This window comes from Anser brachyrhynchus (genome assembly GCF_964034855.1).
Source record: "Anser brachyrhynchus genome assembly, chromosome: 9".
Classification (NCBI taxonomy): domain Eukaryota; kingdom Metazoa; phylum Chordata; class Aves; order Anseriformes; family Anatidae; genus Anser; species Anser brachyrhynchus.
The window spans coordinates 25894845-25920898 of record NC_137703.1 but is presented as its reverse complement, the minus strand read 5'-3'; the positions used below and the strand labels follow the sequence as shown (position 1 = coordinate 25920898).

Below are 26054 nucleotides of genomic sequence, written 5' to 3'. Positions count from 1 at the left end.
TGCTTAACCAAATTTATTCATTTCTCGTGAAGAAATTGCCTTGTTGCAAAGGAAAAAGGTTTTATTCTTTATGAAAAAAAGGTTGATAAGGTCAAAAGTCAAAGGAGCAAATGGTGACAATGTGAGACTGTTTCTTGGGACACTTCTAGAAATTGTTTCTGGAGTTAACTTCTGTAGTACAATATGCATATTTGCATGGCACATTGCACACTGTCTGTGTTATTCTTTAAATAATAAGTTCCTACTCAGTTCAGAGATTTAGGTGTTGAGTGAACTGTAACGGTAACAGTACTGGAGCTGCTTGCAATAGTATCAGGAGAGTCCCAGACCCTGCTAACCACCAGCTGCCAGTTCACGCCTTGAAGTTGGTATTTCTGGACAACAGTGGCATTTCTAACCCGAGTGTCTGCAGAGGCAGGGCGAGACAGAGCTCCTGGGCATTCCGTAGCTGCTTGAGCTCAGCGCTGGAGTTTCACAAGCGTTTTTCCTTCCATCAGGCAGTGTCTGAGTGAAGCCTCTGGGGGTAGGAGATGTCTTGGCCACATCTATCACTTTGAAAGCACTGCTTTCAGCTCTGCATTGTCCTGGGGGAAAAGCTTGAATTTTCTAAGAACAGTCTAAAATAAAATTAGCTTACAAGAGACCAGGGACAATAAGAAAATGTAGACGTTTCTAGTCACATTCTGGGTTTGAACTTGTACATACGAGTTGTGTTTGTTTCTATCACTGTTCTCTCCTCCCATTTTTGTTATGCATTAGAAATCTGTCCTTGCCAGCTATCTACTTTTCTTTCAATATTGTATATTTACATCCTTCTTTCACTTTTCATTCTCCCTTGCTACTGTCTACCTGCACTTTTGATAACAAAATACCTAATACTCCTAATACCTAAAATACTCCTAGGGTTTTTCTGAGATGCTGCCTCCTGTTTTGTTCAGTGGTGTCCAGGTAACGGTGTTGTTTTGGGACCTGCGTATCAATCTCCATTGAAACTAGCTGCTGCTGCTGCTGCTAGAGGTGAGCTGCCGGGCTGTGGCTCCTCAGAGCACTGCGTGTGGACATGACACTCAGCTGATGATTTTACCCTCAACCCTGAGAGCTGAAGCTTTGCCTGCTTTCCATCCCATCCCATCTGTGGGAGCCATGACCTCAGCTCCATGGTATTCTGAAATGGTGGCCAACCGTCCTTTTTCCCCTCAGGCGTTACAGAAGAAGTCTGTCATTTCTTTCATGGTTGGTAGTATTAAGTGTTCTACATGTCTCCTCTGATTTAATTCCTTCTTGACGACTTCTTATTTTTCAACTTGTTAATGACACACTCTGTATATCTCTCAGTACAAGTGTTACTGTTAAGCTGTTCTGGATCTGAGGTGAGGTTTGATCTGTTGAGGACAACTCTTTCTAAAAGTTGCTTACCTGTTTTCTACCTTAAGACTATAGCTGTAGCATAGTAACTATTTTTTTCCATCTTCACTTTTCATAGGCCCAATTTCTTACTTGATATTTTGAACTTTTTTCTTAAAAAATAAAATAAAATAAAACAACCAAGAGAGAAGTGCTTGCAGTGTCGTCCCAGCCACGGCACTGCTCGCCGGCAGCCAGCGCAGCCTGTGTAGCGCGGGGGAGCACTCAGCAGCAGCAGAGCTGCTCCTCGGAAGAGTGAGCAGAGGCCGCACGTGGGTGAGTGCAGAGCTGTGCTCATGCTGTCTGCAGTCAGAAGATGTTTGTTCTCTGGTAAATCTCTGCCTGCCTGACAGGGGTGGCAGGAGAAAGTAGGTCACAAGTAATTGCCCAAGAACGTGAGGGGCTTTGGTGTTTTTCCTGAAGTTACCAACTGTGCCTTCACCATTGTGTTACTTGGTTTTCAGTGTTTCCCCATCCCCACTGCCGTGGGGCCTTCTCTGCTCTAGGAGCTGGTGGGACCAAGGACCTGCCCTCTTCCTTCGCTCTCCCCCCATGCCCTGTGTGCTGCCTGGGCCGGACAGAGCGAGTCCTGCCAAAGAACTGTGAAAGCATCTGGGCACGTAGTGTTGGGTCTGGTTTCTGCTTTGGCTTCCAGGCAAAAGCACCCCGTTCTTACTGCTGCAGGAGCCAGGGTCAAGCTTTCCCTTCTTTCACCCGTGTTTTTTTCTTTAATTTTTAATCCGTGGGTCCAAAAAAAGCCCATCTGCTAGGCCTATAGAACCATTCAGGATAAAAAATGAGGTGTCTCCCTGACTGTTACACAAGTGGGGCTTAAATACATGAATCCTGCTTTCAGCACTGATTTTTCTTTTGGATTCAGCCCTTAGTGCTCGAACATTTCCAAGGCGCAATCCACGGCCCGCCAGCTGCTGTTCCACTCAACGTGCGTGGGGACGGGTACTCCCAGCCAGGGGGCGGGGCTTAGCGACTCACAGGCGGGGCTTAACGCAGAAGGAGGGGTTTATCGGCCAGGGGGCGTGGCTTAGTGCGCAAAAGGGCGCGATTTATCGGGCAGCCCCGCCCCCGGCGGCGTGCGGCCGGGCGCGGCAGCGGCTGGCGTTGCGCTCCCGGCGCCCTATAAAGGCTGGGGCGGGCGGCGGCGCACTGGCTTCCTGCCCGCTCGGGAGGAGGAGCGGTACCGCGGAGGTTCCTAGCACCGTTTCTTTCGCCTTTTTAAATATTTTTTCTTTCCCACCCCAGCCCTCGGGGAGCGGCGGCAGGCCGGCGGGTGCGGAGGGGGAAGATGGCGAGGAGCGGAGCCCGGCCCCCGCGCCTCCTCCTGCTGCTGCTGCTCGCCCTGGCGCTGCCGGCGGCGGCGGAGCGCGGCCCCGGCCCCGGCCCCGCAGGTGAGGCGCGGAGCGGTGCGGGAGGGAGAGCCGCGAGCCGCGCTGCGCAGGCTGGGAGCTGCCGCGGTTATGGGTTAATTGCTTAATTCGTGCGCGTGCTTTATGGGGTAGGCAGCGCCCCAGGTTGCTGTCGGAAGGAGCGCCGGTACCCGCAGAGAGATGCGGGGCTCAGCCTAGGCACGAGGGTAAAAATAGATCCCCTGCTGGGAAGCCAGAGGCTCTGCCTTTCTCCCTCCCCCTCGCTTTCTTCCCTTCTCCCCGACAAGGTGGTGATGGGCACGGGTTTTTCCACTGCTAGGGAAACCACAGCCCGTTCGCCTCTGCCCTAAACTCTAGAAGCTCCTGGAGAAGTGCCCTTCTTCCAGCAAAAAGCAAGCTGGCCCTCGGAGTCTCACTCTCTCATTGCGCCTTGTGCTTTGTAGTCTCTTTGGCTTCGAGGAGCCAGAAGGTAGAAAGCAACTTTATCTTCAGCATGTAAAATAAAAGAATGTATACAGGAAATTCTCTCAAAGAGAGGTGTCCAAACACATATGCATTAAACTATGTGTCAGAACATAGGTCCTGTGCTGGTGCTGCTTTAGAGTCTGTATTTCTCTTCTCTATTCTAGAAATAGAAAGGTATTCTATCCCACTGGACTGTTACCACATGAAATCTGAAGTAATTTTATTTCCTGCCTTGTTTACTCAGGAGTGTAATCAAGTTATTTTTATTATCTGGCTTAATTTTCTTTTTGGTGTGCTGAAAGAAGCTCCTCTTCCTGCGATCTCATTTCTAGCAAGTTCTGATTTTTGACTGGAAATCTGCTGCCTTAGCTGATAACTGGTGTAAGAAAAAAATTGGTGTGGATGGATACCAGGCGCTGCTCATGCCCAGTTTTTTTCTTTTGCTACTTTTGGTCATTCTGCGGGGTTCCCTGAAGGCTGCAGTGTGCACTGCTGCTCACGCTCTGGACACCCTGAGCATCTCTGTCCTGGCCACAGCAGGCCTGCAGAGCTGCAGCCTCCTAGGGTGTGTGTTGGGCAAAACACTCAGCTCCTGTGTCTGCGGTCAGGGCAGTGAGACTGTAGGGCAGGCTCCCTTGGCCATCAGCTGTAGCAATCACAGTTACATTTGTTCTCTGCAATAGCTATTCAATGCATTTTTAAGCTAGGTGTTTTAGCTGTGGAATCTCATGTTGATGTAAGCTAATGGCTGGGCTAGTAATGAGTTCTGGTTTTAAATCCTGCTGGTGTTCAAAGGTGTGAAAATCAGAGACTGTAGTTCAGAGTGGTGGATGTTGCACTGTGATTCAGCAAACTATAAACAGACTGCTACATCTAGATAAATAATAAAAATGTTACACAAAAACAGTCTGTATTGAACTGTAGCAAACTGCTGAGTGGAAACCACTCCTTGACCCCAGCTGCTGCCTGCTGTGTTGCTTGTTTTCGTTCCAGTTTTAACCATTAAATGTTATCCACAAGTCTGTGGTGTTTGCTTGAAGAGGAACAGCCCTTAGTGTGCTTTCAGTTCTAGGAATCTGGCTTTACTTTCTAGTCTAGTCTATTTCTTTCTATTCTTTGTGTGTGTACATGGACTCTGACTCCTGGGTGATGAAGACACAGAAGTTTTAGTGTAGAACAATGGCATCAGTGTATTCCTGTTGCGCCAAGCTTATAGTGTACCTGTTGCTTACCAAGCAGTGCTGAAGGAGATGTGGAGAGGGAGTGGTAAAGACACTTTTCATTCTCAGTTCCCACTGAGAATGTGAATTTCCCTGCCTTTATTGGGTCCGTTCCCCAGAGGCAGTGGGCTTGGTCACTTGGCTGCATGGTCCTGTTGCTGCTACAGGTTGTAAAAGCGTTGAGCTGGCTGGGTGGGTCGCTGCCATCTGTGTGTGCTCCCCCAAATGCAGGAGTGGGGATTTGGGGTTTGTTGCGGGGAGCAGAGGTGGCTTCCAGTGCTGACGTGGCCAGGCCGTGTGGCTTCTTGTGCTGGCTGCAAGCACTTCGGGCAATAGTAGGTAACGGGTGTAGCTGTGGGGGGGCTCGCCAGAGATGCAGCATGTACTATTGCCATTACTGTTGACTTATTTTGAGCTTGGCCAAACTGATGACTGTGACTGACAGCGATTATAGCCCTTTCACTGAGGCTCTCTAGTAAAGAAGCAAGGGGATTTAATCACTTCAGCATCTAAACACATATTGAAAGAACTGAAAGACTGTTTGGTGGAGGCCGTAAGTACAGCACTCCACACCTTTCTCTTCTTGCCTAGTTTTCTGTTTTGTGCTTCTATGCTGATACTGCTTTTGTCCCAGCTTGTCACCACAGTATCTGAAACTGCTGCAAGAGCTTGTGATGCTGTGCTGGTGCTGTCCCTGAGGAGGTCCGTGCCTTTGTACAGGATGTGCCTGTGAGGACAGTAGGAGAGCGCTGCCATGTGCTTCTGACAAGTGAGGGGTAAAGGCAGGGCTGTGCCCGGGGCCCTGGCCATGCTGGTTTACCCGTGTGCCAGGCACCTTCACCACAATTTTCCGGGGAGTATTTGGGGTCAGGGTACAGCAACAAAGTCATCCTTCCATCACACGTTTTCCCCTTGAAAACATTGCTGTGTGTGAAGGCACACTGTTGGCAGTCTGAGGTCTTTGTAGCACCTGTTTGAGAGGCTGCACAATGGAAGCTTCTGATGGAGAAGAAATAATAGTAATAAACTTGAGCTTTTTGGTCAGGTTTTTACTTTCCTTAGGTGAAGGTAGACCACAGTGGTGGATATGATATTGCTCTTGCTGTGATATGTGGTGCAGTCAAGTAAGATCACTGAAACTTTAACCAGAAAATGCATTTCTAATTAAAACAGGAAAAAGTAAAACAGCTGTGACATCTATCATCAATACTTGGTGCTGTAAGTTACTGTGTAAAGGTGCAGTGGAATGACCACCATGTTATGCTAGCCAGGAAGGTTTTGCCTGAAACGTTCCTGTCAAGGATCTAAACTAAGTGATTATTTCTCAAATCTTTCTTTGCGCTGGTTGAATATTCTGGAGAGCCATGATTTATGTCTGAGTTCTTGTCTTTTTTTCACCATCACTCCTGCTTATTTAAGTGACTCAGCCTTTTCATAGGGAGCTGTTTAGTTTGTTGAACTACTGCTATTACACTACATGATCAGAAGGAACACCTTTCCATTTCTGCTGAGCTGCTAATCTGTTTAAAACTTAATTCACTGGAGCAGTGCATCAAGTAATTTCTCTTGGCATGAAGAGCAGTTATGGTCACAGTAAGGGCATTTTTATTTTCATTTTTAATGTCTGTTTTTATAGCTCTTGAGGGACCAGCAAGGAGAGAGATTTTGAAAGTGAAGAATATCTTTATTCCCTCTTAATTTAAACACAGAACGTAGTTCCCTTCAGCACGGAGCACAAATTGACCAAACAGATCGGTAACAGGAATGTGTCTGTGCGTAGGAATGTCGTAGCTCTATAGAATAAGTGACACTTAATCATCGAGGAATATGTGCTTGCAAGCACAGTCTGACACGACTGTGGTGTTTATGCTGTAAGTTCTGTGATATAACTGCTTTTCAGTATTTCTTTATGGTGAATTCACTTTTAAAAGTAGGGATTATACTGGCCATGAGGAGACTACGTAAATAAAATCAACAGATTATTTCTTTTGAGGAGCTAGAATTCATGTTATAACTTGCAGCTGGGGGGGGAGGGGATGACAAACACAAAGAAATAGAATAAATCTTTCATTTGGTAATCTTGACAGTAATCTGCCTTTTCCATGTTCTCATTGTCTGCTTGCACATCTTTTTTTTAATTAAGAGTTTCATATTGCTTCAAAATGAGCACTGACTGCAGAAATTTAGGTATCTACTAATTGTTGAACTATTTAGATTATTGGCAGATAAATTATGCAGTTAACATATGATCATTTCAATCTGTTTCTACTCAAATCAAAATCAAAGATACTGTAGATTACCGTGGGTTACTTAAATTTCTTTTAAAACACAGCTGTTTTTGTGATGTAATACAAAGTAATTACAGATCAACTTCTTTAATAGTTTAAGGCTAATCAGTAGAACTCTGCCTTGGCTTAAAACATCCTAATTTATAGGAAAACTCTAAAGAAAATAACTTTTAGTGGTTGACCCACCAGTTCTTTCAGGCTATCCTTTGAAAATGTTCTAACATTTTTTTCCTTGTAATAAGTTGCAACTCTATTGGTCCACTGTGGATTTTCTTAGAAAACAGATGTAGGACATGGGTGTGTGTCCTTTTTGATGGTAGTACTGATTCTTGAAATGTAACTGCAAATATGTTTTTAAAGCTGACATATGCTGTATTTATAAGTAATGCAGACATTTGATCAGGGAAAAATATGCAAGCTAAGAAAAAAGACAGGAAAGTGCTAAACAAAAACAGATTTGGTGTTTAAGTGCTGTTCCTTTGAGAGTTAATTTTGTACCTGGGGTGGGTCTAAGTGTCAGTGTACTGAATCAGCCCATCAGAGGGTCTCACTGAAGTCAACTGTGTGGAAGATAAATGTATCTTGTTGTTTAGCAACTGAAGTGCTTTGCCATTTAAAAAAAAAAAGGTGAAACTAGATAGTTTAGTTATGAATCTAGCATGAAAGTTTAATACAACAAAGTATTTCTTTAGGCTTTCATAAGCAATTTACTAATTCTTTCTTATATCACTGTAAAACAACTGTACATGTGTTTGCATAAGATCAGGACTGGGTCCATAAACCTAGTAACTGAGGTTGCTAGTCAGCTGTTTGATGTTAAAAGTGCCTTGAAATACACGTCATTCATACTCTGTCCTGGTGTTTGGTGTCAGAAGCAGGACAGAAGTCTTTGGTGCTGTTCTGTGGCTTGAAGGACTGGCTCACTTGGGACAGGCACTACCTTTCTGTTGCAAGTGTGGAGTTGCAGTCCCTCTTTCACATAGAAAAGGCCTCTGAAAAGTGTGGTTTTCTCCTCCCAGGGCTGTGGGGCCTGCATTTCTGTTTGGTTATTGAAATGGTCCAAGCTGGGCTGTGGAGATCAGAGGCTGTGTTTTGAATGTCCTGTGTCTGGAAGCAGGCCGGTTGCAGGCATCCAGGTTGGTTATGCCTCTTCAAGACAGCTCTAGCTCCACTTTCTCCTTTGTTAAACAAAGACTAGTCAAAGGAGAAATCACAATTGCAAGTCTTAATTGCAGAGTTTCACTGATGGCTTGATTAGCTGTCCAAAACCAAGATTTAATGATGTCTGGTGCTGTGTGTGACTGCCTGTTTAAACAGCTGGAGTTGCTGAATAACAGCTTAGCCAGCAGCATGCTCTTCTCCAGACACACATTTATGAGAGAGACAGAGGGCAAGGCTACTAAAAGATGGAAGCTGAGTAACCTTTCTCACTCGGGCAGCTGATGTTAGTTGTCCCCTGGCCCCAGCTGTGTAGCCTCGGTGGCAGATCACAGCCAGACTGTCCAACAGGCATGAACACACCCAGCCGCTGCCATGGCTCCATCCCTGCCACTCTCAGAGGGACTTCTGTGTCTAGCTGCCATCTGGGCACTCAAACTACTGTAACCCCATCACCCAATCTGTTTGCTGCATGTCAGGAAGTTGGGCAGCTCTCCTTGGAGAGCTGCTTCATGCTTTGCAAAGATACCACGTGCAACTATTCATTAATAGTTCTTTTCCTTGTCTGGAGACTAAGAAATAGGTCTTATCTTTGTTCTACTACAGACTGATTCAGTAAACAGGGTCTCACCCAAGTCTCCTGCAGCTGGTGGAAAAAACCTGTAAGTGCTGCAGCTTGTGCCTGGGTTTGTTCAGGAAGTCTCGCGTTAGGAGTGTGGGCCTGAGCAGTGGCCAGTGCTGCGGTGATTGAGTGCACACACAGGTCCTAATGAGCCTGTGTTGACTGTCCCAGCAGTACTACTGAACTGAAAATAATTAAATATATATATGTAATAGCTGAGGCGGAACCAACTTGCAAATGTTTTCTAAGAATGGTTAAGTATTAATATTGGGAGTAGCTGCTGATCTTTATCTGACAGTGTGTATGTGCCTCACAGAGTTGATCAACGGGTGGTGTTTTTTCATTATTATTTTTCAAACCAGCTATATTCAACAGTTTGTCACTTCCATGTAAACATTTCAGATGCTGTATTGAGGTGACACCAGAAATGATGTGGTAGAAGGCAGGCAGCAAGCAGCAGCACCTCAAACTTGCTGCGGAGCCAGGATGTATGGAGGAGGGAACTGCCTGTCTGCATCCTGTGGGCTGCGAGTTAAAGGGAGAGGATTTCTTTGTATGAGGAGTCTTTACTATTTTCATAGCAGACTTTAGATGCTGAAATGCGCTGTTACAGACAGCATTGTTTGCCTCTTTATAGATTGATTTAGATTCTGGATGTTTTTTCAACAATAATGGGACTCTTGAATGTTAAATCTTTTCCTAAGTTGTAGAGAGCATCAATTTCACATAGCATGAAAAATAAACTTACTGCCCTGTTAAGGGACTGTGTATTAGTAAGTGCTAATCTAGTATAAGTTCTGTATTATGAGAAAATTCAGAGCAGCTTTTGCTAACTGTAAGCACTAATTTCTGCTAGTACAGCTTCTTTGTTCCTCAAAAAAAAAAAAACACAACATGAGAAGTAGCAGAAGGTTGTAGCAGGCAAAGTGTATTGTTACTGAGGAAGTTGCAACAGTACCAGATGCTTGAAAGTAACAGAAACTGGGAAATCATACATTCCATACATTTTATATTTCTTTCCCTAGACGGCTTCTGAAGGCTTTCTGCCTTCACTAGTCCTGTTGCCTGGCTAGGGACAGCTTTCTTAAGAAAGACCATGCTGGCTATTAGTACATTCAGTGCTATTCAGAAAATCTGAGGTGAAATAAACATTATGTGACTCTTTCACCTCATTTTGCTAGCAGCTTTATTTGACCAGAAACTCTTAAGTTTGCTTACTGCTTTCTTTGACTGTAAGTCATGTAAAGTACCATGGGGTAGATGTATGTGTTTAAAGTTCGTGTTTTTCACATTGTGTATTTAAGATCTTATTTGTTTGCTGCTAGATTACATTAGCCAAGTATATATATGTAGGTATAACTTGTAATTATGGTTATGTTACATATGATAGGTTTATTCTGTTTCCAACTCTCATCTTTTTAGAGTATGTGGATTTTCAAAAGTTTATTTGGCGTAAGATTCAAGGTCTAGGCTATAACTTTTGTTTAGAGGAAAAAGTTTTCCTTTTGAGAAGTTTAATACTGTCTTCCTGAAAGATAAGTGAAAGCTTTTGTGCTAAAAATCTGAGTTTTGAAAGTGGTCTTTAGCATTCTGACTTCTTAGTTGGCATAGCAGTTTTGAGTTGTTTGGATCTCTGTAAGTTTTGTCTTGTTCAGAAGATATTGGACAGGATTTTACATTTTTCTGGGATAACTTCCAGAAATATAACTCATCTGTTAGAGAAATTACAGGAGGTTAGTTGTAGTCTATTACTAAATAGCCTTTAATTCTTCCAAAATTTACTATTTTATCATGAAATTATAAGAAAATCTAGAATGACTTGTGGATCATGCTTTCACAGCATACCAGCTGACCTGCATACAACTCAACCTGCACTATTATATTTCTTTAACTCCAATTACTTTTTGGGGCAATGATGTTAAAATGACTTATCCCCCAAACCACCTGGGCTGGTGACATGCTGGGAGGTATCCCCAGGAGCTGCTGGTGTGCAAGTTTCTGTGCTGTGTGTGGCTGCCGATGGCGATTTCTCCTGTAGGCACAGAAATGTTCCCTTTTCAGAAGAGCAGGGAGGATGGAAAGAATGAGCAAACTGCTAATTATCTGTTCATTTAGTTTCTAATTCAGACTACTGAAAGAGTCTCAGAACATACATTTTGTTGATCGCTGTGCTTTATGTGAGGTGCATGAGGAAGGAAAATAGCGTGAGGACAAGTCCTCAGGTTCCATTTGGGCCACTGGCTACATTCTCATTCCCTTCTGGATGCAGACATTGGATGGTGTTGCTGAGTTTCTGGTGATTGGCCATGGGGTAGGTTGTCTGCTGTGGGAATAAGCAGGCATATTGAAAGCTGTAATCAAAAACCAAACAAACCTTTCCTTATTTTTTTCTTATTAACAGTTAATCTGTGGAAATAGTAAATAATAGCAGAAGTTCAATCAGAAGCCTGTGGTTAGCTGGGACTGTTTAGTGTCATTCTGACAGCTACTTCTCAGTTTACCATACTTCTAAACATTTCTCATGACTGTGCTCTTGATGTGTGACAGAGGAGGAATCCAGACTGAAAACACTTCTTCAGCTGTGGTACATTTTAGTTCATCTCTCCAGTGATGGAGAAGCATATTCTAGTGTGGTGTAAAGGCAAGTTAAATCAAGTCTTTTTTTTTTTGGAAAATTGTATCCTGTTTATCTCCCCCATCTCTAGAGGTTTGGGAGAATAACAGACACAACTACATAGCTTCTTTATTGCACTTGAATGCATCCACGTGCCTTTTCCCCTCCAGGCATCTGCCCAACCTACACCTTGGATTAAGGTCACACAGACAGCTGCCAAGGTTACCTGGCTTTCCCTAGAGAATTGTAATATCTCAGTCCATCTTTGACAGTGTGTATATATTTGTTTTTAAAATCCATGGAGGTGTTCCTATTAGGTTTCTAGTCCCCAAAGCTTTTCCATAGCCTCTAGCAATTTGTTCATTTGTTTGCTGGAAACCTTTGGTGGATTACTTTGCAATAAGACTGTGTTGTATAGACACTAGGACATGGATCAAACCATTTTTGAAGAACCAGTCATCATTTATTTACCATTATAAGCCACTAGTTTTACAGATAGGCATAGGATTCAATGACATAACACGGTGCTGTGTGCAGGTGTTCTTTGATTTTTTACAGCTTATGCCTACCCCAGAGAAGTCCCCGGCAGTTGAATCTGAGGGCTAAATGTCAGCTCCCATGTGGCTGTAAGCAACAGCCTCATTTTTGGCTGCTCTAAAGCTACTGTGCTAGTGCCCACAACCCCTGGTAGGAATTACATAGTAATCTCTGTCAGTGTTCACTCACAATAAATAAGAACCATGTGGGTGTGTGAGGACTGGAGCACTTTGCCTGTTCCTTATGGCTCTTATTTCTGGAAATAAATATTTATGATACAGTCAGATCCCTGATAGTAGCAGCACAAAAGGAGTGAAGTGTTTTGATAAACATTCACTGGGTTTCTTAATGTGTTGCATGAGCTCTGTATGCAATGTTGTCCTTCACAACTTGAGAACTAAAACGTTTCCTAGTTTGCACGTAAAAATGAACTCTGCTTGTCACTGGATATACTTTTCTTGGCCAAACACGCACTCTCAGGCTTGTTTTCAAAACAGAACAGCTGTTTTGTGAATGTAACTATCTGAAAGCTGTCTGGAATAATTGCATTGTAGTAACTTCAGCACCCTCATACCTGGCATGAAGCTCTGAAGAGATTTTTTTTCTTCCCATGCCTTCCTGTTGAACCTCAGTATAGGGTTTGCGTTTCGTTTTCACACGGACTGACTCCGCTTGCAGGAGCGGATGCCAGGCGTGGTGACCCCTGCAGTGACAACCATGCTGGCTGTGGTGGGCTGCAGGCCCTGTTGGGCAGACTGAGTGGGCAGGGCAGTGGCTGCCTGCTGCGTTCGTGGTTTCTCCTGTATTTTTGTATTTTGGGGATGCTATTACAGTTGGAGAAAACTGCCATGTGCACATGTCCCTCCCATGAGGGGGCCAGTCAGACAAAAGAAGCCAGATAACTCAAGTCTGGGTGTAAGACCATGCAGCAGAGCTCCTGTGGGAAGGCCCCTGGGTGGAGGGCAGGGTGGGGGGTTTGCACCCAAGCTGAGTGGCAAAGCAGAGCTGTATTGCTTCAGCTGGGATGCCATCACAGTGTTTCTGTGGAGGCTGAGAATTTTGTAGCTCACTCACTGGGGAGTACCTGGCCACAGTGGTAGCTGGGGGTCTGAGAAACTGGCCAATGCCATGGTGAGGCCTGCAGGGCACAGGTATACTCTGCCATGTCTTCTCTGTGCGCACTAGTTACAGGATAAAAGTGTCTTTTCTGCTTCTTTATTTGAAACAGGCCAGTCTGTGTGCACACAAAACCAACCAACCAAGAACCAAAACAAACAAAACCCCAAAGACTAAATAGTCTGTAAATAATCTCAAATTCTAAATAGACTCTAAATAATGCTGTAATTACAATTCTGCTGCACATAAAAAATATTTAAGTACCACATGCAGGTAAAGGTCTGTGGCAGTGCAGCATAGACATTGAAATAATGCATTGTAAATCTCTTCATCTGTTAAAAAAAACACACAAACAACAACAAAAAACATTGGCAAGTATGCTGAAAAGAAAGCATTTCCAAAGTAAACAGAACCTTTATAAAAATAGCTTCCTGTTTTTTTGTGACTGTTTGCAAAACTGTCTCGGGCAGTCTATTTAGATGGCTTCATTCACTATGAGCGTCATACAGATTCTTTCATTTTCATGTCAATATAAACTGCATTATTTGTCTGGCCTGCTTTCTCTATATGGCTCAGGTTGGAATCCCTTAGCCTCTGACACATCTTTTTTTTTCCTCCTATTCCACAAAACTCAAGTAACATACCAGACTGCACAGTGACTCTTGAAATGCATGAACAGTGTGTAGGTGGAATTACTGTGGGTCTCATTTAAAACAGAGTAACAGTATCCCATAGAGAATAGTATATTATTTTGTGCTTGCCAGACTGTACTTATGTATTTATTTAATACTCTGTCTGTTAGACTTAGTTACTATGGGGGATAAAATAAGATTGATCTGATGCAGTCTGTATCTTATCTCTTACATCATGTAGTCAAGTTCTGGTTTTGAGATCCTTGCTCTGTACATTACTCAGGAAGTTCCACTGAAGACTAGGACTAGACTGAAAAATGTCTACCCCTACCAAATTTCGCAGTTATAGTTAGTGCTTTTCTTGTTCATCTAGGAAGCTGTCAGTAATGGATTCACTCGGCTTGGTGGTGCAGTCTGGTATGATCAGATTTTCCTTTATCTGTTCCATAGTGAAAAATCCTACCTTCTGTCATCAGTTCTGTTTTAGCCATAATCTAAGATATCATGTTCTTCCACCATTCTGTGGTCACTCCTGTAGAATTACTTTAGATTGTGTGACCTTTAAAAGAACGTAATGAACTATTATTACTGTGCTTATGTCTGTCTGTGAGTCAGCGTGTCTATGAGTGCATTGTGCTGGAATCCTGTGGGAGAGTTGTCTTGCCCTTCTGAGGTATACTCATGGGATTTTCTTCTGATTTTTGCTTACAAAAGGCTCCTAGCTCTCATGGAAAAAAGATGGTGTAATACACCTTTTAAAACTGTCTTCTCCAAATTTTTGGGTGTCCAGGTTAAGTTGATTGAAGCATTTCAAGTATTGCCAGTTTCTTTGCTGTGTACTCTGTTGCAGGAGTGTTAATCTGGTTTGGCAGAGCCAGCAGGTTAAATCTTCTCTAGGACCAGTCAGTGAGTGGAACAGCCCCACAAAAGCTGGATGGGCAGGATATGAGAGAAGTCCCCAAAATCATGAATGAGGGTAGGGCAGGTAGCGCTGACTGCAGCTGAACTTGGGCAGTGCCATTGCAAAGCTGTAAAAGGTCTATTCTGAACAAGTAAAATTGTGGTTTTCATGGAGTAGGTACTGGGCATGTGTGGCTGTCATTGCTTAAGGTTTACATCAGATTGGTGAATGACTGGGTAAGAGCAAGGTAAAGAAATGGATCAAGTGGTTCAGGGTATAGAGAAACCACATCCAGGTCACAAAAACCCATAAACTGAGACTGGTAGAAAAAGCAGAGAAAGCATCATATATACATACCATTATATCTTTACTGAAAGGGTTGTGCAGCATTGGAATAAGTTGCCCAGGGAAGTGGTTGAGCCACCATCACTGGAGGGCTTCAAGAAACATGCGCACATAGAACTTAGTGGCATGGTTTAGTTGTGGACTTGTCAGTACTAGGTTGAAGCTTGGACTAGATATCTTAGAGGTTTTTTCCAGCCTAAATGATTGTGATTCTATATGCTTGCCTTATCCTTGCTCTGTCTCATACATAGCATCATGGCTGCTGCTGAGGATGGACTTGCCAGACCACTGTCTGACCTGGCAGGAGTGCTCGTGGGAGTGACTTGCTTACTGATGCTGAAGCAAGTCTTCTTTCAGTGGTGGTGGTGGGGAAATCAGCAACTCCTGAGACAAATCTCCATGGTTTGCCTGCTGCAGCTATATTAGACAGATATGAATTTCATTAGAATGTGTTTTTGTTGCTCTGCAAGTTATGTCTGTGTTCCTACAGCTATTTTTGCTAGCTCTGCTGGATTGCTTGGTGGTACCCTTTGAAGTACACTCATGCTTGCCTGTAGAGCATCACACAGATCACTAGCAAGGTGCATTTCTTCTGTGAAGGAGGAAGTGGATCTAGTGTGTTAATTTTGCTGGTGTCAAGCAAAATAAAATGGCAAGCAGTGGTTGACTTGAATAAACTCAGGATGAGCTCTCGTGTATCTGAGGGCTGCGAAGTCTGCAAGAGTGGAAGAGACCAAAGGGTTAATACAAATGTTTTTCACAGCAGCCACCTCTAGCAAGTGTTACTGTGCTAGTGAGGATAAACCCAGAGGATGTTTTATAGGAAAGTGAGGCAACAACAGGCACTGTCTGGAATACCCATTAGAGGTGATTAATTTGACTTTCTGTATGGACTGATCTCCTGGGCTCTGTTCAGAGGGCAGCTGTTACTTGAACTCGGACCAAACGGGGGAACTGCAATGTGCTCTGGGATCCAGGCAGGTCTGATTAAATACTTGCTGTTGGATAGGGGTCCTGTATTTTTGATAGCTTCCGATTATGTACCTCGATTATGCAGTATATTGCATAGGGTATGGAACATTGTTCAGTCGTTTAATTGGGGAAATATCAAGCTGTGTAATGGGAATTCATGGCCTCACTTGAACTATGTCAAAAGCCCTGGGATATGAAAAGGAAGTTGGTTGCAGGGTCACTTGCTTGCATGCAGTTAAGAGGTCAAAATTACAACTGGTATAACCTGCAGACACCAGATTCTGAATAAAACAGGAAAACAAATAAAAAAAAAACCAAACACGCTCTTGTCTCTGACCAAGGACTGAAAAGCACTGCATGCAACCTGCTAGGGTACTGGTTTCCTCTGCCCACTGCTAGGTGAAGTCCTCTGGTACCATTCAGTCATGTGACAAGAGGTGACAGGATTAGCTCAGATGGAGAAGTAATAAACTATTTTTGTTTCAAAGATTCCTTCCTGTCCAGCAGTCATACTAGCTTTGTTTTTATCTCTTGAGCCAGTTGTTTACAGAGCCAATATTACTTTGCTTCCTCTTCCTGAGGATAATTTTAAATGCAGCATCCTTGTCCATAGAAGTTCTTGTGTGATGACATCTCATGCCTGTAATATGACAGCGTGTTTGCCTCATCTCTTTGAATCAGATGCAGGCGACTCATAAAGGCCCTTGATCCAGTGCTGTACAGTGTGCTTTTGTTATAACTGTGGCCTGAAAACATACTAATATGTGTTCCTTCCTTTTGTCTTACAGATAAACTCCTAGTTTTTACTGTAGCAACTAAAGAAACTGATGGCTTTCACCGCTTCATGCAAACTGCAAGGCACTTCAACTACACAGTGAAGGTACTGTATGTTCTCATGCCAGTTATTCATACTGCACAGCCTTTAAGACGGCACAGTAGTAGCTGAAGGTGTGTTGGCTTGGGTGTGCTCTGGGGTAAGGTAAGAGTCACAGAGCCCTGCTGGTGGCCCTGCTGCCTCTGGGGGGTGCGCCTTCCACTGTCTTAGGAAATTTTTTGCAGGTTAGTAAATACTGTGGCCAGTGTCCTCAGTTGCTTGTAGGCTCTGTTGTGATTTATCATGTAGCCTTGCTTTTCAGTGCTCCTATTTTGTCTGAGCAGCTGCATGACTGCTTCTGGAAGCTGCAGCGGCAGCACAAAAGGCTTTGGGTGTCCCTGTCCTCCTTAAGCAAGGCTGAGGCCCTGCTGCGGGGAAGGAGGGAGGGTCACAACTGCAAGACTGCAAGTTTCCTTGTGCTTCCCGAGAACCTGTAATTCTCTGAGAGCACAAAATGTTTATCATTCTTCCCAGCCCCTTATGCCTTGTTCTGTATCTCCATATGTCACGTATTGAGGTTGGCCTCGACGTGACCTTGGGGAAAAAAGGAAAGCGCTAACCTCCTTGTAAACTTCCACGCAAATTGTTTCTGCAAGAGAAAATCCAGGAATTCAGATCGTGTTGTGATAACTTACCGCTTGCTTACCACAGTGTCTAAACTATAATTAAGACATGATTTGAGTCTCTGAAGTTTAATATCTGATGCTGAACTTGGAAGACTGAGAGAACCTTTCCTTAATGAGGTGCTGAAGCACCCGAGAAGCCTGGGCTCTGAGTATGCCAATTAGCTTTGCAGATTGTCTAAAACACTATGCAATGCAGTTCTTGCATATATTAGGAGTTCCAAAAATCTTTTGTTCTTTATGCTCAAAACCCACAGAAGGTTTAAGGTGTAATAGGTTATAAGACCTGGCTAGGGAATAATTTTGTTTACCAGATCTTAGCAGCACTCTGTAAATTGAGAAATCCATCCTTTACTTTTTATAAAAGTGTTCTGGAGAGATTTTGGGAAAACTGGAGCTTGGTTTTTTTATTAATAATATCCTGATCCAAGCTCTCTTATACTTCCTGTTTCTAAAACGATTACATTGTCTTTTAAAGGTCTCATTCAGAATGTTTTTTCTAATATAAACTTTGAAACAGTTATTCAGTTTTTCCTTTTTCTGAAGAAGGCATGCTCATTTCTTATTTGGTTAAGAAATGTGTCTCGTGTTTTTGCAGTGATGTCATTGTGCTGAATGCTGCTTCAGACATGGAAAACTTATGATGCTGGAAATGCTGGCTTGCTGTGCTTTAATGTGTTGCTTCTGCTTTAACATCTGTTTTCAATAAGGGTCTACTTAAAAAAGCCTCTTGTTTTTGGTACCAGCAAAAAGCGCTTTTTCCTTATTCCAGGTACTTGGAAAAGGTGAAGAGTGGAGAGGTGGTGAGCTGGCTAACTCTATTGGTGGAGGGCAGAAAGTTCGACTGCTGAAAGAAGGCATAGAAAGCTATGCTGATCAAGAGGACTTGATTGTAATGTTTGTTGAATGGTGAGCGAACCTGGCTTGTTGCCTTTACATTTTAGTCTGGGTAGGCACTCAAAAGTAGCTGATGTGACATGCTGACAGTTGCATGCTGCTTTTCCCCCTCTCTGTTTATTTGAGACAGTTTGCTTCTATTTTTCTCCATTCATAAAAATAGTAGATTGTGCTTGGAGCAGTCACTGATTTTTTTGGTATTTTTAAGGGATTTACAGATGTAAGAGTTGCTCATAGTTCTGCTGCCTTGAGGCAGTGAAAAAAGTTGTTGGAGCTGACAGGCTTTCAGCATGTATCCTTCCCCTGTTCCCCTGCTGTAATGCGGGATGTGGCTGGGAGCTGCAAGTGAAGGGTGGCAAAAGCAGCTCCAGAAATCAAGTGCTCAGCTGGGACCAGAGCATGATCTTGTTCTGTGAAGTATCGGTCATGTGAAGGAAACTGGAAAATGGGCTCTTAAAGAAAGCACTTATGGAGACAACTCCTTTTATGCTAGAAAACTGAAACGGACGGGAGGCTTTGTGCCAGATAGGCCCCTGGTGCCTGTGCTGCCTGTGTGGTGGAAGCACGGATGGAGAGTGCTGCTGAGGGGTGCCAGATTACAGCTCATAGCAGGGCTATGCCTGAACATCCTCACTGGAGGCCAGATAGGTTTCTTTCTGTCTCAGAAAACAGGGAGCACAAACGTGTTCAAAACCAGATTTTTTTTCATAGCTCCTCTCTGCCTTTTTTTCCATCCTGTTCTTTTGCTCCTGTGACAAGAGCATGATTTGAGCAGCTAAGAACTCAGCTCAGGCCATCACCGAAGTCTTCCATGCCAGAGTGGGCTTGTAGCACTGAAGGAATCCTACAGGAGGGTGCAGGACCAGGCCCTGAATGAGAGGCATGCAACCCTGAGCACAGCCAGCCAGCTCTTTGGGGGCAGCTGAGTGCAAGCCTGGAACTCCATGCATGGTTGGTGCTCTGTTACCGACTTGTTTGGGGTGTCTGCTCCTGAATTTCCCTTCAGCACTTAACCTGCCTCTCTTCATTTGGTAGCTGAAGAATTTGAGGGACCCTTTTGCAATTCAGAAGTTGGTCAGGATCCGTGCAGCAAACCTCATCACAAGGAAAAAGTGGTCAGACAGTAGTATTTAATGAAAAGTTCACTTGTTGCTTTGCCTAAGTTAAAGTTGGAGTAGCCTATTAAACTGGCAGCAGTTTTAAAGATGCAATTCATTTTTTCTTCTTAAATTTAGCCTCTTGTGATAAGTAGGAGGTAGAGTTAGAAGGCCCATGTCGAAGTCATCTTAATCACTTTATGAACAAGCTTTATATGGGAAATGGTTTAAATATCTTTTTAAATTTTATTTTTAAAAATGACTTTAAAAATAACATACAGTTTAGAGCTATATGTTCATTTTCTTCAATTATTTTCTTAGTGACTTGATTAGCAGTTTTGCATTCAATAAGTGGAAATCAAGTATCTTTCTAAAAGTAAATATATAACATGTTTATACTGTTCTACTGATCTTCCAAAGCTTGATATGCATTTAAGAGTAATTTCGGGGATTTTGTTCTTTACTAGACTGAAATGAATTAAATATTTCCAGAACGATTGCTATGTACATTGACTCTTCTTGTTTTTAAATTTATTATCATGATGCCTCAATATTTTTCCCTATATGGCAAAATATGCAAATTTGTTATTGGTTTTTGTATAGCTGAAATTCTTCTCCAACATAATTTCTCTTCGGGGTGGGCTGTTAGATAGGGATGGATGAGAGAGTATGGAGGACCACGTGTATTGAAGTACAGATGCCATAATCTTTCTTTCCATGAAAACTTGCAATTTCAGGCCTTCCACGTTCTTGAAGACAATAATTCCAAGCATGTATTGACTTGAAGCTAGTCGAAGAGCCTCCAAATAAGGGGGAAGGGAAGTCTTCTTTCTGATTCTAGCCCTATGTTTTAATTGTAAGGAGTGTTTTCATTTTTAGGAATCCTGGTTTGCAATTTAAATGTTGGGAAACACAGCACTAAATTTGGAAATGTCAAATATGATGAACTACCTTTGTTTTTCAAGTATTTTTCACTATATTAATGGCCAGGCATTTGAAATATTAAACTGGGGGGTGGGAAGGAAACATCTAGTTTACTTACTGTAACTAGGCAAGTCCTTTCTAGTGAGCTGTTTGTTTAAATGTAGCTTCTTGCCATTTTCTGAGCGGTGTTTTTTACGTGGCTCGCAACTCTAGAAATAGTTTGAACTTACTCAGGTCCTTAGTGAATGGCTTGTGTCTAGGTGCAGATAGCAAAACACTCTGCCTGCAGATGTTTATTTAAATTAGGTTTGTTTTGGCAAGAGCTTACTGCTGGTTTACTTTGGAGCATTTCAGATTGAACTGGCTAAGGGCCAGTGTAGACTGGACTGAAATGGTTGGTGCTGTGGCTGCTCACCCAGAACTCCCACAGCAATCGACTTGGGTCATGGAAGATTTCTGAAATCTCAATCACTTTTTTAAACATTCCTCAGGAAGTGAAGGATAACCATTTTGAGATGTGCAGAAAATGCTAGTCAGGTATGGTTCTGGTGGAGATACTTTGCAAACAGCAAGGTGGTTGTGGGGGTCTAATAGTCCATGTAAGTAATACAAAATGTGAGACAGGAATTACCATTACACATGGTTACCAGCAAGCCCCCTCTTGCTTGTACTTCGAGCTCTTACCCTGCAGCTCAAATAGTAACAAATCCTTATTGTTGTAAAAGCTGTGGGTGCAAAAGTTGCACATTCAGTTCTGGTTGTGGCTGCAAGAAAGGAGGAAGGATTCCAGCCCTGAACATCTGCCATCTGGGAGCTTCAGGAAATGGGGCTGGAGTTGTGGAAACTTTCTTCCCCCCCCTTCCCCCCCCCCCCCCCCTTACCTTTTAGTTAATCACAAGGATTTATGAAGAATAAATAAGAGTATATGAGCTCTTCCAGCTTGCCAGGACAGCCTGCTTCTTCCTGGATATATCTCTACTTTTTCTCCTCTGGCCAATTCTGATCTCCTACTCAAAATGAGAGCACAGGTCATGTGCACAATCCCTAGAAAGTGTCAGCTCTCAAGGATAGTCCTGGGACCCATTCTGCAAAGGTCTTAGTGGCATAGACCTGAGGTGGGTCCTCCCTTATGGTAGGAATTCAATGCCGGATACACTGAACATAATCTGATGTAGCAGGTAAGCAAGGCAAGTGGTTGCTATATTGGTTTTAGCTTGGTTCTAGAAGTTTTCCTGTTGCCTGGAGAGAAAACCTTGTAAAGCAGCTGGTGAGGGACTGGCAGCAAGGGGTGGAAGGTGGAGGCCCTGCCTAGGGAGGGAGTGTGGAATAAGCCTGCAGGTTACAGCCTTACTTGCCCTTCTCACCAAATAGAGGGCCGTGATTCTTGTGGATCCCTTCCAACTTGGGACATTCTATGATCTTAAAATCATTGGAAAATGTAGGTACATGGTGGATTCATGCTCTTGCACAATATCCTTTAGTTTGTAAAGTTTACAATAATTGCTAATACAGTCTAGCTGTTCTGAGCTCTGTACTGTGCTTTGTATTATAAACTGTGCTGTATTAAGTAGCACATCCCTTTCCCAAGCAGAGCCTGTGGCTAGCCCAGTGTGTTGCTCAGCTTTGGCTTTCTTTTCCAGAATGACACTCCTCGGGAAGCAATGTTCCAGGGGTGTTTGGTTCCTTCCTGCAGCTGTAAGTCATTGCAGCAGTAGCACTAACCTGATCAAAGAGGAGAAGCACAGCCTGCCATAAGCTATTAAGTTAAAGCCTAAGATAAATCTGTGTTATTGTCTGTCTTCTTCAACTTGTCTCCTGTTTCTTCCTTGTTCTTCATGCTCATTCTGGCTTTGATTGGGCTGCACCAATTGAATGGGAAAGGGAGGGAAGTATTCTGTATATTTTGGGCTGAAATGGGCATTTTTGTAAAACTGGGGAAGCTCCAAAATGTACATTATATTTTTTCCTACATTCTTCTGCCAAAGTTACAGAAAAACAAAGCAGTTTGCAGAAAACCACTTACTTTATATAGACTACATAATACACTTCCTCTCCAGAGCTCATGCTTTGCTCTGTGGTAGAGATCTGTTGCATTTGTAAGCCAGCTGTTGTTCAGTCGTCTTAGTCCAATTGCATGAAATCCCCTTTGAAGAAAGGATGCTTTAAAAATAATTCAAAACTGTAATAAAGGAGTACCAGAAGGCAGGAAGGGTTGATTTCTCGGCACTGTTGCTGAGCAACACATTGCAATGCAAAAAGTTTTGTTTATTGCTGGAGTGGGTACTACTGCCCTTCCTTTCAACCCAGCTCAAATACTTAGCGAGAACAAGATCTTGATCAAGGTCAGACCTGTACCTTTCTTCTGCCCTATTCCAGGGTTGCTGATTTTTGGTGACTAAGATTGTGGAGTAAGAACATGCCCACAAGTTATGGCTGAGACAGTAACATTAAATCCAAATACTTTTTTTTCCTGCCAGAGATTAGTCTGCTATGATCAGGTTCCAATATTTGTCATAGAATGCTATGTAAAATGAACCTTGAAGTGGTTTGTGCATTCATGCTTTTATATGTACTATCAAGTACAAACAAAGAGTTATACTCTAAATAATTTAATCATTTATACTCATTTTGAGTTTTTTTCAGTGGCATTAATTTAGATTTGATTCAACAACACGTAACTGCTAGGTTTGTGGTACTACGTGACCTTTGCTAAACCTGTGCATATCTTTTATTTTGGTTTAGCGCTGACCTCTGGTTATGGATAACTACTGATTTTAGGTATGAACTCTCCACCTGTAGGTCTCATTGAGAGTTAGGAGCCAAATCTGATGAATGCATAAAAGCAGGTGATGTTTTTTATAAGTAGATACTCTGAAGTTTAGAGTCCTCTGAAGTATTCAGTGCATCAAAGCCATTAAAGCAGAAATCTGTATATTGTCAGGATGCAGCACAGTTTAAGTTTACGGATAACTAGATTGTGTTGAGAAACAAGAGTACATGCTTAAAAAGACTTTCTAGAAGAGAGTCTGCGCCATTGTATTTTGGAACAAAATCATCTTGCGTTTGCTGGGAAGTCACCTAAATCATTTTTTCAGTCCTACTCTTTGTACATTAAAGATTTTGTTCTTTTAAACATAAGTTTTCTAAGGGGACAATATACTTACATAAGCGTTACTCAATACATGAAATCTGGAAACCAGTTTCAGGCAGACAAACTCTGAAGGAAGAACATCCAAAATGTAGAAGGCTCAGAAAAATGAGTGTAAATAGAAGGGGAAACTGTTAGATAAATAGTATTGATTGAGGACTTATTCTCCTAGAAGGGTATAGGATTTTTATATGATGATACAGCATGATTTCTTGAGTCACTTTTCAGAATAAAATGGCTGTCTATATGATTTTAAAAAGCTAAATAATCCAACCCTTTTTATTTTAATGTTTGTGTTCAAAAACAACAAATGAATCTAATGAACATCTTTTCTGCATTTTCAGCTACGACGTTATCTTTGCAGGGGGGCCTGAAGAACTGCTAAAGAAATTTCAGGAAACGAATCATAAAGTGGTGTTTGCAGCAGATGGACTAATTTGGCCAGATAAAAAGCTAGCTGACAAGTATCCTGTTGTCCGGAGCGGAAAACGATTCCTGAACTCAGGAGGCAAGTGTGATTTATGAATGCATTAAACTCTTGAACTTGACATTGACTCTCTTTGGCTGTCTGTTTTATGTATTTTTTGTGTAGTTGTTCCTGAACTCCCCAGGAACAAATTGGAGATTGGATTTGCTGTTTACCACTCCCTGCTCCTTGAATGTCTGCTCGTCTGTGCTCAGGAATATATTTCCTTCAAACTTTTAGGGTATTTTTGGCAATACTGGTGTGAAAAGCACATAAATCAAGTACAGTCTGGGGTGTAACTCTGCCTTACAGTGGAGTGCTATGCAGGGATTGCCCAGTTGCAATCAACTGGATCTGCTTCAGAAACGATCGAGGGGTACAAGCTATCTGCAGGGACACGTCGTGAGTTGTATCAGAATTCCCTGCTTTGGCTCTCTTGTTCTGAAGGATCTCGACACCCTGGTGATGGTGCTGCCTGCTCCATCAGCACAGCTTGAGCCATTCGTTCCAAGAGAAGTGTGGGTTACTCCAGTTTATCTCAATGCAGTGTTAGTTCTGGAGTCACTTCTCCTTTAAATGCTGACTTTGTTAATTTTGCAGCTGATTAACACATGCATGCATTGATGCTGACATTTCCCTGCTACAAAGCATGGTAAATCACTCTTTCTGGATATGTGGTGCTGAGCACTGTGCAGATCTGGTTGTCCCCACATCTTTTTCTCTTTACCTCACCTATCATCCCTATCTTTCTGTTTTCACTTAAATGTAATGCATTTCATGTTTGAATTGTATTCCGCTTGTACTTCTGGCAGGATTAGATTCAGGCTTCTCTGCCAGAAGGAAGTGATAAAAACGAAGCTTTTTTCCTACAGATGGGCTTCTTTCTTGGGAGCAGCAGTAGCCCAGTCTCATGCTGTGGAGCTCACAGGACCATCTAAGGCACATCTCTATTTCCTGTTTTTCCCCTTAAAATAGTGTTAGTGTAAAAATAACCCTTAATTATGAACTCTTTCAAACAAAACTAATGCATATCGCAGGAAGAAAACTGAATTTTTGAGCCAAGTTGTGTAAACTTCATACTTTTCCTTTGCTGGCACCAGAAGTCTGAATGAAGTCCGTGACTGATAAGCAGCATTGGCAGAGTAGTGCTTTTTATGAAAATAATTTGTGTGTGATATTGCAGGATTTATTGGTTATGCTCCATATATAAATCGTATTGTGCAGCAATGGGATCTGCAGGATAATGATGACGATCAGCTGTTTTACACCAAAATCTATGTTGACCCATTGGCACGGGTAGGTAGTGACTGGTTTTCTCACTTCTTTCTGCTTGAAATAGCATGCTGCTCCTCATAGAACATCAGGAGATAAAAATAAAAGGAGCACTGTCTCCTTTTTTCTGAATGCCATGTTGACAGTCTTGTTTGTTCACTGGAGGCTTCTACTGTCAGAATGATGAACAGACTTCTGAAGGATCATGACTTGAAATATTATTTCAGGCTGCCAGCATATCCAGGCAGGCTGTACTTCGTTGTTAGAAATAATAGCTCTGAGGTATGTGATCAGGAACATTTATCTCAATGAGGGTCCCGTGTACTCTACAGTTTGACAGTCAGAAAATGTGGCATTTTTCCAGAGTCTCACTAAACTACTTGCTGATTTAGTGTTTTTTGAATTTTGGCTTGCTGCCATTTCAGGTCCTGCCTGCAACTGCCTCTGGCTCCTCAGCTTTTTATGTGGATACATTCTATAAGACTGCATCGTAAATTGTGGGGTGAGACCCCTTCGAGCCATAGCTTAACAAAGGTCTTTGCCAGGTAGCAGCATTACAGTATGGCAGGTTAGAGACATGGCCCTGATGCTGGAAAAAGAGGGTTAAGTCTCCTTAATGAAGTTTAGATGCAAAAGGACTTTTACAAGCTGATATTGCGGTATTTTGAGAATGATTTTGAGTGTGTGTGCTTAAGACAGATGTAAAGTCTTTGAAATACATGTGTTTTTCTGTTAAGTTCTATCAAGTTGTTCCTGCAGTGTAGAGCATGTGTACATCCAGGTACAGAAATGTTTGAACTGTCTTTATGCAAGTTAAGTCAGATGCTGGATATGCAATTGAAAAGACAGGGAGTAGAGACGCTAGAGCTGACTCTGCACCAAAGTCAGAAGTAATAACAATTAGTTGTCTGAACAGAGTATTGTAGACAAAGTGTATTCCTCAGCACAGAGTACCACTACACTGTGCTTCAAAACACCCCTGTAGTTCTGGCTTGGGATGCTATGCCCTGTATTAGCACTGATTCCCTGTATGGTTATGTCCAGAACTGTAGAATATATAAGGAAATCTTGGATGATTCAAAGCAGTCATCATA

The 26054-nt window shown here is 42.7% G+C and overlaps 1 protein-coding gene across 2 annotated transcripts in view; it reads left to right on the top strand.

The window, feature by feature from the left end:
* The first annotated feature begins 2472 nt into the window (after positions 1-2472).
* The window catches only part of PLOD2 (procollagen-lysine,2-oxoglutarate 5-dioxygenase 2), a 49798-nt gene continuing 26216 nt past the window's right edge, over positions 2473-26054 (top strand). Inside the window, exons 1-5 of one of the 2 annotated variants that reach the window (XM_080604064.1) lie at positions 2473-2810; positions 16448-16539; positions 17929-18065; positions 23567-23730; positions 24872-24984. In XM_080604064.1, the coding sequence (XP_080460190.1) occupies positions 2708-2810; positions 16448-16539; positions 17929-18065; positions 23567-23730; positions 24872-24984 (609 nt within the window). In that variant the 5' untranslated portion in view covers positions 2473-2707. The remainder of the gene's footprint in view (positions 2811-16447; positions 16540-17928; positions 18066-23566; positions 23731-24871; positions 24985-26054) is intronic. The other variant, XM_080604063.1, reaches the window with a different exon arrangement.